Source organism: Miniopterus schreibersii, assembly GCF_964146895.1.
Source record: "Miniopterus schreibersii genome assembly, chromosome: 2".
NCBI lineage: Eukaryota > Metazoa > Chordata > Mammalia > Chiroptera > Miniopteridae > Miniopterus > Miniopterus schreibersii.
Genome location: NC_138102.1, coordinates 145,720,985 through 145,733,098, shown reverse-complemented (window position 1 = coordinate 145,733,098; position 12,114 = coordinate 145,720,985). Strand labels below are relative to the sequence as shown.

The following is a 12,114-nucleotide window of genomic DNA, read 5'->3' as shown; positions in this document are numbered from 1 at the left end:
CACACCGAGACACATCACAATTAAAATGCCAAAGGATAAAGATGAGAGAATCTTAAAAGCAGCAAGAGAAAAGCAGCCAGTTACCTACATGGGAGCTCCCATATCTATCAACAATCACTTCAAGTGCAAATGAATTGAATGCCCAAAAGACATAGAGTGACTGACTGGGTAAGAAAACATGACCATTAATTATGCTGTCTACATGAGACTCACTTCAGAAGGAAAGACAGACTGAAAGTGAAGAGAGGAGAAAAAGTTATTTCATGAAAATGGAAATAACAAAAAATGGGGTAGAAAAACTTGTAACAGGTAAAATAGACTTTAAAACAAAAGCCTATGACAAGAGACAAGGACCCAGCATTTCTACTTTTGTTCATTATAAGAAACCCAAAACACTAAATCGAAAAGACATATGCATCCATATGTTCACTGCAGCATTATTTACAATAGTCAAATTATGGAACCAACTTAAGTGCCCATCAGATAGATGAACCGATAAAAAAGTGATGCATATGCACAGTGGAAGATGAGTTGGCCATAAAAACAAAATCTTTCCATCTGTAACAACATGGATGAAACTAGAGGGTATTATACCGAGTGAAATAAGTCAAAGACAAATGCCAGATGATTTCACTTATATGTGGAATCTAAAGAACAAAATAAATCAACAAGCAGAACAGAAACAGACTCATAGAAAACATTTTGATGATTGCCAAAGAGGAAGGGGTGAGAGGGGATGGGTGAAAAAAAGTGAAGGGATTAAGTATAAGTTGGTAGTTGAAGAATAGTCATGGGGATGTAAAGTACAGCATAGGGAATATAGTCAATACTGTAATAACTATGGGTGGTATCAGGTGGGTACTAGTTTTATCAGGGTGATCACTTCATAAATTATATAAATATATAATCACTAGGTTGTACACCCGAAACTAATATAATATTGTCTATCAACTATAATTGAAAAGTGAAAAAATTATTTTTGAAAATGCAGTCAGAGTTTAAGTAAATTAGGGTTGGACCTGGAAACTCTTAATACACTGATTAGATTGAGCCAAAACCCCTGGAACATAAACTATGACTACTCATTTCAAAAATAACCTCCAAGCCTGGCCAGAGTGGCTTCGTTGATGAGCATCTTCCTATATACCCAAAGGTTGCAGGTTCAATTCCTTGTCAGGGCACATGCCTGGGTTGCCGGTTCAATCCCCAGATGGGGCACATACGCTTATTTCTCACATCAATGTTTTTCTCTCTCCTTCTCCCTCTCCCTCTTCCTTTCTCTAAGCATGCCCTCCGGTGACGATTAAAAAAAGAAATAACCTCCTAGAGGGTATTATGCTAAGTGAAATAAGTCAGACAGCAAGACAAATATATGATTCCACTTATATGTGGAATCTAAAGAACAAACTAAATGAACAAACAAAACAGAAACACTCATAGATGCAGAGAACAAACTGTTGGTTGCCAGGTGGTAGGGTGGTTGGGGACACTGGGTGGAAAAAGTAAAGGGATTAAGAAGTACAACTTGGTAGTTACAAAGTCATCATGGGGATGTAAAGTACAGCATAGGGAATATAGTCAATAATATTGTGATAATGATGTATGGTGCCAGGTGGGTACTTGGATTATAGGGGGGAATCACTTTGTAAATTATTCAGTTGTCTAACTACTATGCTGTACACCTGAAACTAATATAAAATAATATTGAATGTTAACTGTAATGAAAAATAAAATTTGAAAAGAAAAGTACTCTCAAGCTGTGGAAAGAGTAGATGTATAAACTCATGACCATTTTACCTATGAATATAATTATAAAAATTTATTTTCTAAGGTTTGCAAAAAGGTTTTAATCATTTTTTAAAAAACAGTTCACCTGAGTAAATAATCTTTATTCAATGATTCCTGAATAGAGACCATCCCATCTGGCAGATGCGAGGGAGCTCCAAGGAGCTATAGAAAAGGAGAGAATTTACAGACAAAAGGAGGTGGGATGAAGAAGTTCTACTAGGAAAGAGCAAATTGTGGCAGTCACTTTTCTTAGGGTATGACAGCGGTCTAGCAGTCAGATGACCTTACTAGTGCTGACCAGGTAATTCCATATTGACTGGTTTAAGATTTGTTCCTTGGGAGAGGCTGAAATTCTAAGTTAGGTACCAAGTCTCACTTTGGTGACCTGGAGTTTAGTACAGCTGACTCCATTTGGGCCTGTTGTGTTTCCCTTCAACACTTTCTTAAAAATTATTGGTTAGAGGAGCAAGTTTTAGACTGGTTTCCTATGTAAAAAAATGACTTCCAATTAACAATAAATTACCCTTGATTATAAAGTATTTTTTAAAGGAATGAAATTCTGACATATGCTGCAACTTGGATAAACCCTGTAGACACGCTAAGTGAAATAAGCCAGACACAAAAGGACAAATACTATATGATTCCACTAGAAGAATCAAATACATAGAAATAGAAAGTAGAACAGTGGTTACCAAGGGCGTAGGGGGAAGGGAGCAGATAGGGAGATAGTGTCTAACGGGACAGAGTTTGGTTATGAGAGGGTGAAAAGCTCTGGAGATTTACAGTGGTGATGGTTGCACAGCAGTGTGAATATGCATATTGCCACTGAACTATATACTTAAAAATGGTTAAAATAGTAAGTTTTGTATTGTGTATATATTACAACAATTTAAAACTAAAAATAACAACAAAGGAGGGATTTGGGGAAGAATGGGGAGGATTTCTAATGGGTGTGGGGTTTCTTTTTGGAGTGATGAAAATATCAAAAATTGATTGTGATGGTGGTTGCACAATTCCGTGAATGTACTAAACACCACTGAATTGTACACCTATATGGGTGAATTGTATACTCTATGAATTATATCTTAACAAAGCTGTTATAACAATAAATTTTTAAAAATTAAATGATACTGAAGAGCTTATATCAAAATATAATATTCCCCTATTCTACTCCTCCTACCACTTCCAAAGGGGATTTTCAACAATTTGAGCTAATCTTCTGGTATTTGCCTGCATATTTCAAAATAATAGTACTTACGTAACTATTTCTTAATTTACCAGTTTTGCACATTACCTGTTGGCTCTCTTTCTAACTAATTGAATACTTTTGAAACTTGTCTCCTGCCTTTCCTTTCCTTATTATGTTACATCACAGTTTTTTTATTAAATCTTAAATCAGATGTTGTCCGATTATGTGATGCTGAGCCAAGTACCACTAGTATTACATTTTTCTTTTTCTCTGTTTTTTGGGGGTTAATGATTGCCTTTTTGTTTAGCTTTTTATGGGCCTACGGCTGATTTTTCCATATATTTTAATCAGTATCTCTCCAAATACTCTCATAGTTATTAAACCTCTATTTTTCTTTTTTTTCTTTTTTTTTTTTTTTTTTTTGCCCTTTACAGTCCAGACAGCTTGCTTTGTGGGCCTAGTACACATCTCTTCTTGGGAATTACTTCACTGTTGAATCCCTTTTCCTTGAATTCCACTTACTTCCTTTATATTAAAGAATTTAATATAAATCCTTTACTTGATTTACACTTGACTTACTTCTTCATATTAAAGCACATCCTGCAATGATTTTAAGATCCTACATGTCTGAAAATGTTTTAGTTTACCCTTACTCTTTTTTTTAAATCCTCACCTGAGGATATTTTTCCCATTGCATTTTCAGAGACAGGGAGAGGGAGGGAGGGAGGGACGGACGGAGGGAGGGAGAGAAAGAGAGACATCAATGAGAGAGACACATGGATTGGTTGCTTCCCATACTCGCCCCAACCAGGGCCGGGATTCAAGCCTGCAACTGAGGTATGTGCTCTTGACCGGAATAGAACTTGAGACCCTTTAGTCTGCAGGCCTACGCTCTAACCACCAAGCCAAACCAGCCAGGGCTACCCTTACTCTTGATAGTTTGACTAGGTATGGAATTTTAGGTAGAAAAATGATTTTTCTTTAAAAATCTGAGGGCATTGCTCTTATGTTTTCTAGCATGCAGCATTGTGGTTGAGTCCAGTGATACTGATTCTCATTTCTTTGTGATCAATTTTTACCCCCTCTGGAAACTCGACGGATCATTTTTTTTTTTTTTTTTTTAATTTCTGATATTCTGAAATTTCAGGATGATGGTGTTTGTCTTGGTGTCAGTGTTTTGTTGTTGCCATTGAAATGGGTGTTTCATTTTAGTGGATCCTTTTAATCAGGAAACTTAAGTCCTTTAGTAATGGGAAATTTTCCTGAATGTTTATTTTTAGAGTACCCTGCCACCTATTATCTCTATTCCCCATTTCTTAAACTTGTTTTGTGGATGCTATACCCTTATAGATTGATTCTCTAATTTTCTTTTCTCTTTCAGCTTTAATTTTTGTGTTTAATCTATTTTCTGGAAATTTTCTTGACTTTATCATCAAAGCTATTGATTTTTACTTTAGCTCTCCTGCTTTAATTTCTAAGAGCTCTTTCTGAATTGCAAGTTGTTGCTCTTCTGTAGCATTCTGTTCATATGTTGAAGAGAGTACCTTCTCTCTCTCTTAAGGATATTAATTCCTAATATTTTTGTTTCTTCTCCACTATAGTTGCCATTTCCTTGAAATTCTTTGAATGTCTATGGATTTTGGGCTTCATTTTATATTATAAGAATAAAATACTTTAAAGCTAGTTGGACCCTCTGGATGTTTGACCTCCACTTACTGGTGATTGCTATTTTAGGGTGATGCCTGATGAACCAATTTATTAGAAGCCCACTTCCTCCACCTGAATGTCACTTTCTGTAGAGAGATTGTTTCTCCTGAGAAGAATCTCTGATATTCTTGCTTTTGGAGGTGGGCAGTTTGGAGAAGAGTCAATGTGAGGTCCTGCATTCTGGAAACAGAATGGGGGAAGGGGTGCCAGGAGGATATCCTGTGTCCAAGTGTGTTCACTGTCACCCAGACCCATTTTTTATCCAATTGATCTCTCACCCCCTAACCTTCACTACATCTGTCCCTGTAAGTCCTAAGCCTTTCTGGTTTAGTTTCTCCAGAAAATAAATTTATGCATTTATTTTGGAAGGGAAAGAAGATAAACTTGTGTTCAAACTGCTGATTTGTATCTTAAGTTGTTTTCAGTAATGCTACTTACAAATTATTTCACAGTATTAGGTGCGTTAACACATTTATGCTTTGTTAAACATATCAGAAACTTTTGAAATATGAAATTAGAAGAATATCATTTTATACAGCAAAACGGACATATTTCATTTTTTATCTAGTGAGTGGTTATTTTTTTTAATTCTTCCAAAATAAAATATATTAATTTATATCAAAAGTGAAATTGGTACCTTAAAATCATCCTGGTGATTTAAATTTAGTCTTTCTAGTTTTATACATGTGGCATAAAAATAAAAGAAAGAACCCAGCTGGTGTGGCTCAGTTGGTTGGCCATTGTCCCATGCGCCAAGCAGTCACCAGTTCAATTCCGGTCAGGGCACATGCCAGGGTTATGGACTCAGTCACCAGTGGGGGGTGTGCAGGAGGCTGCCAGTCAGTGACTCTTATCATTGATATTTCTCTCTCTCTCTCCCTTCCTCTCTGTGAAATCAATAAAAACATATTTAAAAGGTTTTTTTGTTAATAAACTTTTGAAGTAAATTATTTCTAAAGAAAAATATAAAACAGAAGTGTAAAGCCCAATGAGTTATCACAGAATGAACCACCCATATAACCAGCCCTCCAAGTTAAGAAATAGAACATCATCAGTACCACAGTCCCTTGGGATCCCCGCCAGTCTACCCCATTCTGCTCTGTGGGACCACTCCCAGTCTATAACACCACAGATTAATTTTGCCTGATTTTGAACTTTATATAAGTAGAATCATGTAGTATATATTTTCTTGCTAGCTTTTTTTTTTAACTCAGCATTGTTTGTGAGACTCATTCATGTTATTGCATGTAGCAGTACTTTGTTCATATTATTGCAGTATAGGATTCTGTTGTATAAATATACTCAAATTTATTTTTTTATTCTACTTTTGATGGCCAATTGGGTTGTTTCCAGTTTGGGGCTTTTAAGAAGAATGCTGCTGTGCATATTCTATACATGTTTTTTGCCTATATATGTACATATTTCTATTGAGCTTTTACAAAAGATTGGTGATTTATAGGATATTAGAACTTTAGTACATAATGCCAGACATTTCCAAAGAGGTTTTATCAGTTTACACACTCTCCAACAATGTATGAAAGAGTCTCAGTTGCTCCATATACTGAACAATATTTGGTATTGTAATTTTAATATTTAATTTTAGTCATTCTTTTGAGTGTGTGAAGTATCTAAATATGGAAACTACATAAAAGCAAATACCCAAATAGCCAGAAAAATATAAAAAGATGCCCAACTCCTTAGTCATGAATCTCAAAATTTTTTTATAATTGTTTTGCTTTGCTTTGCTATGGTAAAAAATGAATTTCTCTCTCTTTTCCCATTTGCTGCTTCCTTACAGTGTTTTTCATTCAGAATTTAGAAGTCTTCATCCCTTTCCTTTTCACTTTCAATTCCTTTTACCACAGATTTATTTTAATGAAGGCACTGAGCTTCTTGGATAATCTCATGCTGTTTGATTTTTTTTCTAACATGTAATGTGAAAATTTTAGGCAAACTTGGAATAATCTTGCAGTGAACACTCATATACCAATCAACTAGCTTTTACCATTGATACTTTAGTAATACAGTTCACCCTTGAACAATGTGGGGGTTAGGAACGTTGACCACTCCCTCCAACCCCCCTTACCACCCCACCCTGTGCAGCTGAAAATGAGCATATAAACTTTTGGCTTCCTCAAATATAACTAATAGCCTACTGTTGACCAGAAACCTTACAATAAACAGTCGATTAACATGTTTTGTATGTTATATGTATTATATACAGTATTCCTATAATAAAGCTAGAGAAAAAAATAATAAGAAAAAATACATTTACAGTTTTTATTGGGGGAAAAACTGCATATAAGTGGAACCACGAAGTGCAAACCCATGCTGTTCAAGGGTCAGCTGTATCTATCCATCCTTCCATTTCTGGCTGATTTACTACTTTTCTCCTCAACCCTAAGCATCTCTTTTCTTTGCTAGACAATGCTCACTCTTATAATCAATTTTCTTTATATACATAGCTACTTCAAAACTCATTTTGAGTTTAGAGATTTTTTTAAAAAGGCCATTTTCTTTTTGGAATATTTTGGCATTCAAATTATGGTTAAGCTAAATGTTGCCTGGTTTCACTTAATGAAGAGAAAGAAGTGTTATCATACATTGGACATAATTTTTATTCAAGTCATTTCTTAAAAGCAACCATTTTGTTTCCTGACAAGATCTGAATTTTTTTATTTTTTTATTGAGCCAAGCACACTTATCATGAGATCTATCCTTTTAACAAATTTTCAAGTGTACACTACATTACTATTGACTAGAGAGGTACAGTGTATACAGCAGATCTCTGGAACTTTTTCATCTTGCTTAACTGAGACTTTGTACCCATTGCTTAGTAATTCCTTATTTCCACCTCCCCCAGCCCCTGGCAACCACCATTCCTCTCTTTGATTCTATGAATCTCACTATATTAGAGGCACTACCTGAATTTTCTAGAAGCATGAATGAAGATTAATACAAAATTATTCTAGGCAGTCTCCTGTAGTTAGAAAGGTGTCATGGAAAAAAGGCAAACAATCTGAGATGTTGCCTAATTCTGCCACTACTATTTAAGCAGCTGGAGAGTCATTTCTCTTTGAAATGCCTTAGGTTGGCCTCAGTTTACTCATCTGTAAGTTGAACAGGTTGAACTAATTGTTTCCCAGATCCCTTTTCTAACATTACTATACTAACATTTACTGTGGAGCTATGTACTGTCTCTTAAAATTTTAGTTTTTAAACTTGCAGAATCCATAAGGAATCGTCCCTGGGACCTTGGATGCTGATGAACTTCTATGTTTTTTCCAGGTTGTTAAAGAGACATGAAAACAACTTATCAGTGCTAGCAATTAGCAACATGGAAGCGTCCTCCACCCTTGCCAAATGCCTTTATGAACTTAACTTCACAGTTCAGAGTAAAGAACAAGAAAAAGACTCGGAAATGCTGCAGTGAAAAACGATTCCACTTCTGTAGTGGGGAACTCAAAGTCAGACACATTTCACATGATGTTACTGAAGAAAGCACCAAGTCTTAATGGAGCAGAGACCATAGAATGAATTATTTTATCTCCTCCCATGATGCTGAGAGGAAGCTTCGTATTCTGATCTGAGTGAATCCCTTTGTTTTGTTTTTAAAAATCTAAAAAGAAAAAGGAAAAAAAACTGCTGTGGGATTGTCAACCAGCTTATCTGCAGGATGCCTCTCAGATCTGATAAATCCTGATGGAAACTGGTATGATCAGAATTCAGTACCATCCACATTGGAATATACATGGAATATTGTAAAACCTACATGAGCAGATGAAATAGAAGCATTAAATATTTTTATCTATATCCAAAAAGGAGCACATTTTTATATTTACAAAACCGTTTAAGCTGGTTTGAATAATTAAAAGTTTCAGCACACCTATACCCCTGATCTCCGAGGGGGCCACCAATATCTAGCTATGGATTGTGTGTTTTGTTTAGAAATCAGTAGCTTGGTTTTCTTACTTGAGCCAATATATTTTCACTTATTTATTATCATAAAAATTTACCAGTCTGAATAGATCTTGTAAATATTTGTGAATAGAATGAACACCTTTCATGCCACTGCAGCCACTGGAAATACATTCTGTGGTGTCCTAGAAGCATTATTGGTAGGTCCTAAAGTTTTCTAGACTTTCCTGTCAATTGTAAGTAATTGTGATATATTCTACGCAGTGGATGAATGTTCTTTAAATTTGTGTAAATACTTCTGCAAAGGTACTGATGCTGTAAAGTCAAAACAGTTGTGGAACTGTGATTTTTTTTTTCTTTTTTTCTTTTTTCTTTTTTTTTTTTTTTTTTGTATTATACACCTTGTAGAACTCATTTTGCTGGCTGAAAGAATATGGAATAATATATCTCATGTCATTTTTGTAGAAGAAAAACTATTTGAAGGTATTTTTTGGTTTTCCCTAACATGTATCCACTGTAAACGTTTGTCATGTGCAAGCTCAGAGCTTGGACAGAATTTTTTGTATTTGTAAATTGGTTTAAATACATGGAATTTTATACAGGTTTTCTCCTGTGTTATATATGCATTATGTGCAGGTATGATATTTTCTTCACTACTTTTTCTATCTTAATATAGTGTGGAATTTTATTGTATTATTCTTCCATTCTTAATACTGTACCACATTCCTGCTCAGAAACTGCTCACTTCCTGAACTTGTCTTTTCCCCTCAGTGTGACATGTATCCATTTATAACTGCCTATTGCCTGTTCTATTAGCATCCAAACGTGTGGAAGGCCTCCCAGCCTCCATTTCTGCTGTGTCCTTAGGCTGTGCAGTAAACTAGAGGCGGAACAGCTGTGTTACAGGATCGCTTTATTTACCTTGGTGACTGTTTATAGTTTTTAAATAAAAGACTGAACATTGTCTCGAGTCCTTCATTTCTGAGTATGGTTAAGACGCTCCTTAAAACGCAGCTGAAGGCAAGGGCCAGTCACCTATTTGATGTATGTTGACTGATAACACATTGAACAAAGAACAGCTGAAAGGGGTCCTTTACGTGACTGACTGCAGGAGATAAGCAGGAGATTGAGAGTATTTGTTTCCCATTTGTTAGACTACAAGGCAAACACAGATTATTGTTTGACTCTCTTTCTTTGACAGTTCATTCAGAATCACAGTGCATCCAAATATTCAACTTGAATTTGGGAGCAGCTTCTTAGTTAAAAGGGCCTTAGTTTGGATATAAATTTGTTTTTACTATTTTGATTCAACTAGTAGCAAAGGAAAATCTCCTCCCTGAAGGGGGCTCCCTGGCACAGCACTCTGCCATATATTAGTGAGTACTTAAGGAACTTCTTGTCCAACATGAGTCACAATTATTTCCAAGGGTTGTAGGGTTTATTCTTGGCCCACCTCCCAAAATTAGGGCTGCCGACAGTCACACCGGTGACACTGTGGTTAACACCACGCCACAGTGACTCCAAATTCCCAGAACTTACAAGGCTCCCAATGGCTGGCGTCAGTTGGAGGATTTTCTGTTCATTCTATTTACCTAAAAATCTCTTGAATTTTTCTAACATAATTTTGTGTAACAATAATTTTGTGTAACATCAATGTTTGTCTTAAAGGTACATGTTTCTTTGCAAAGGAAGAGACTGCTCTGGTAATCAAATTAATAGAAAAGAGAAGAAGCTTCCTGTTTAAAAAGAGATTTCCGTATTCACTGTTCTTCCACCCCGTTGGAATTGCATGCCACAGCTCCGGCTTTTGTGCTACGATATGTAAATACGTCTGTAGTCTCCTTGAAGCGTTGCTCTCAGCAGAGAATTTTCTAAATATGTATTTGACCTAACGAAACCAATTATGGCTTCCCACTTAGGTTTTTCTTCTTATAGCTTTATAGAACTATATAATGAAATAACATGGACTTGCTGGGTAATGGAGTTAAAGTGCTCACGCACAGGTTCTGCATAACCCTCATTCATGAAAAGGTGCTCCTCGCTAGACAGAAACTTGCTGATTTCCAGTATTGTTATTTTTGTCTAAAGTTCTGTAAATACATGCTTTAATGTTGTCTTTAAGAAATCTATGTAAATAATAGAGTCTACAACATAGAGACTGTACAATTCTGTGTTATATATGTGCCTAGTGCTCTGTTGGCACTCAATAAATTTTAAGTAACAAAACTGATAATCATATAGCCAAGGCATATTTTTCTTCCAAGCTCGAGACAGGATGTGACTATATACTAATGAGACTCGATAGTTCAGGCCACACATGAAAACTTGTCTCATTACTTTATAGTCATGCCATGTATGTTTTTTTAACCATAAAATGACAATAAAAATGATTTTTAAAATGAGAATGTTTTGGACAAGTGACTTCTGTCTTGATCTTGATCACTGCGATTGAAGTTATTAAACACCAAAGAAAGCGCGGTGAGACTATTATCACTGAACAAGCGGCGAAGCAATAGGAGCACAGCGACGGGATCAACCATGTGGGCACCTGGCACTTGACGCTGGGGGTCATTTTGATCAAATAGTAATAAGTTAAAAAAAAAATAAAAAAATAATGCACTATCTATCCAAGGGACAATTTAGCTTATCAATCACTCGTGTTACTTTTTAACTCTCTTTAGAGTACATGAACAGTCACTGGGATACTCAGGATTTTAACTACTTTCTCCTAAGGCAGCAAAACAAATGAAGACAGTGCTACTTTCTAGTTCAATTATAGATAGCCATTGTTAATTTTTTCCAGATGTTTGTGACTCCAGTTGCATCGTGTATCCTCATTTCATTAAGGAGCAAATGCTTCTATCGGTAAAAATGAGTTCCAGGACTGCACTGTGTAGAAATAAGAAGGGCCCAGCTGGCGTGGCTCAGCGGTTGAGCATCGACGTAGGATCCAGGAGATCGAGGTTTGATTCCCAGTCAGGGCGCATGCCCGGGTTGTGCGCTCGATCCCCAGTGGGGGGCGTGCAGGAGGCAGCCGATCAATGACTCTCTCATCATTGATGTTTCTCTCTCTCCCTCTCCCTCTCCCTCTCCCTCTCCCTCTCCCTCTCCCTTCCCCTCTCTGAAATCAATAAGGACATTAAGCTAAGAAGAGAGGCCGAGGCACATTGTCACAAACGTAGGCGAGCAGGTTCCTTTCCTCTGATAAGACGACAGTAGGTCCTCACCGTTGTCAGATTCTTGGAACTGGTGAAATGACATGTAACGAAACCAAGTTGACCCCAGGCTAATAAAACGAGTTAAGTTCCTACAGTATCTCATCCTCATAGCAAAACTTTGAACAAAACGACGTTACTCAAGGCCCTGCTCTACATGTAAATATTGAGAGAGGAAGCTTCCAGTAAGTCCTGGTTCCTGTGGATTTCAGTCTGAAGTCCACATTGGGTACATGTATGTATTGAAAAGATAACTGAATTTAATATATATATATATTATATATAATATATATATAT

At 36.2% G+C, this 12,114-nt stretch overlaps 1 protein-coding gene across 2 annotated transcripts in view; it reads left to right on the top strand.

The window, feature by feature from the left end:
• ARID2 (AT-rich interaction domain 2) overlaps positions 1-9,566 on the top strand; it is a 156,801-nt gene extending 147,235 nt beyond the window's left edge. For both annotated transcript variants that reach the window (XM_081127109.1, XM_081127108.1), the window contains exon 21: positions 7,973-9,566. In XM_081127109.1, the coding sequence (XP_080983235.1) occupies positions 7,973-8,117 (145 nt within the window). In that variant the 3' untranslated portion in view covers positions 8,118-9,566. The remainder of the gene's footprint in view (positions 1-7,972) is intronic.
• The last annotated feature ends 2,548 nt before the right edge of the window (positions 9,567-12,114 follow it).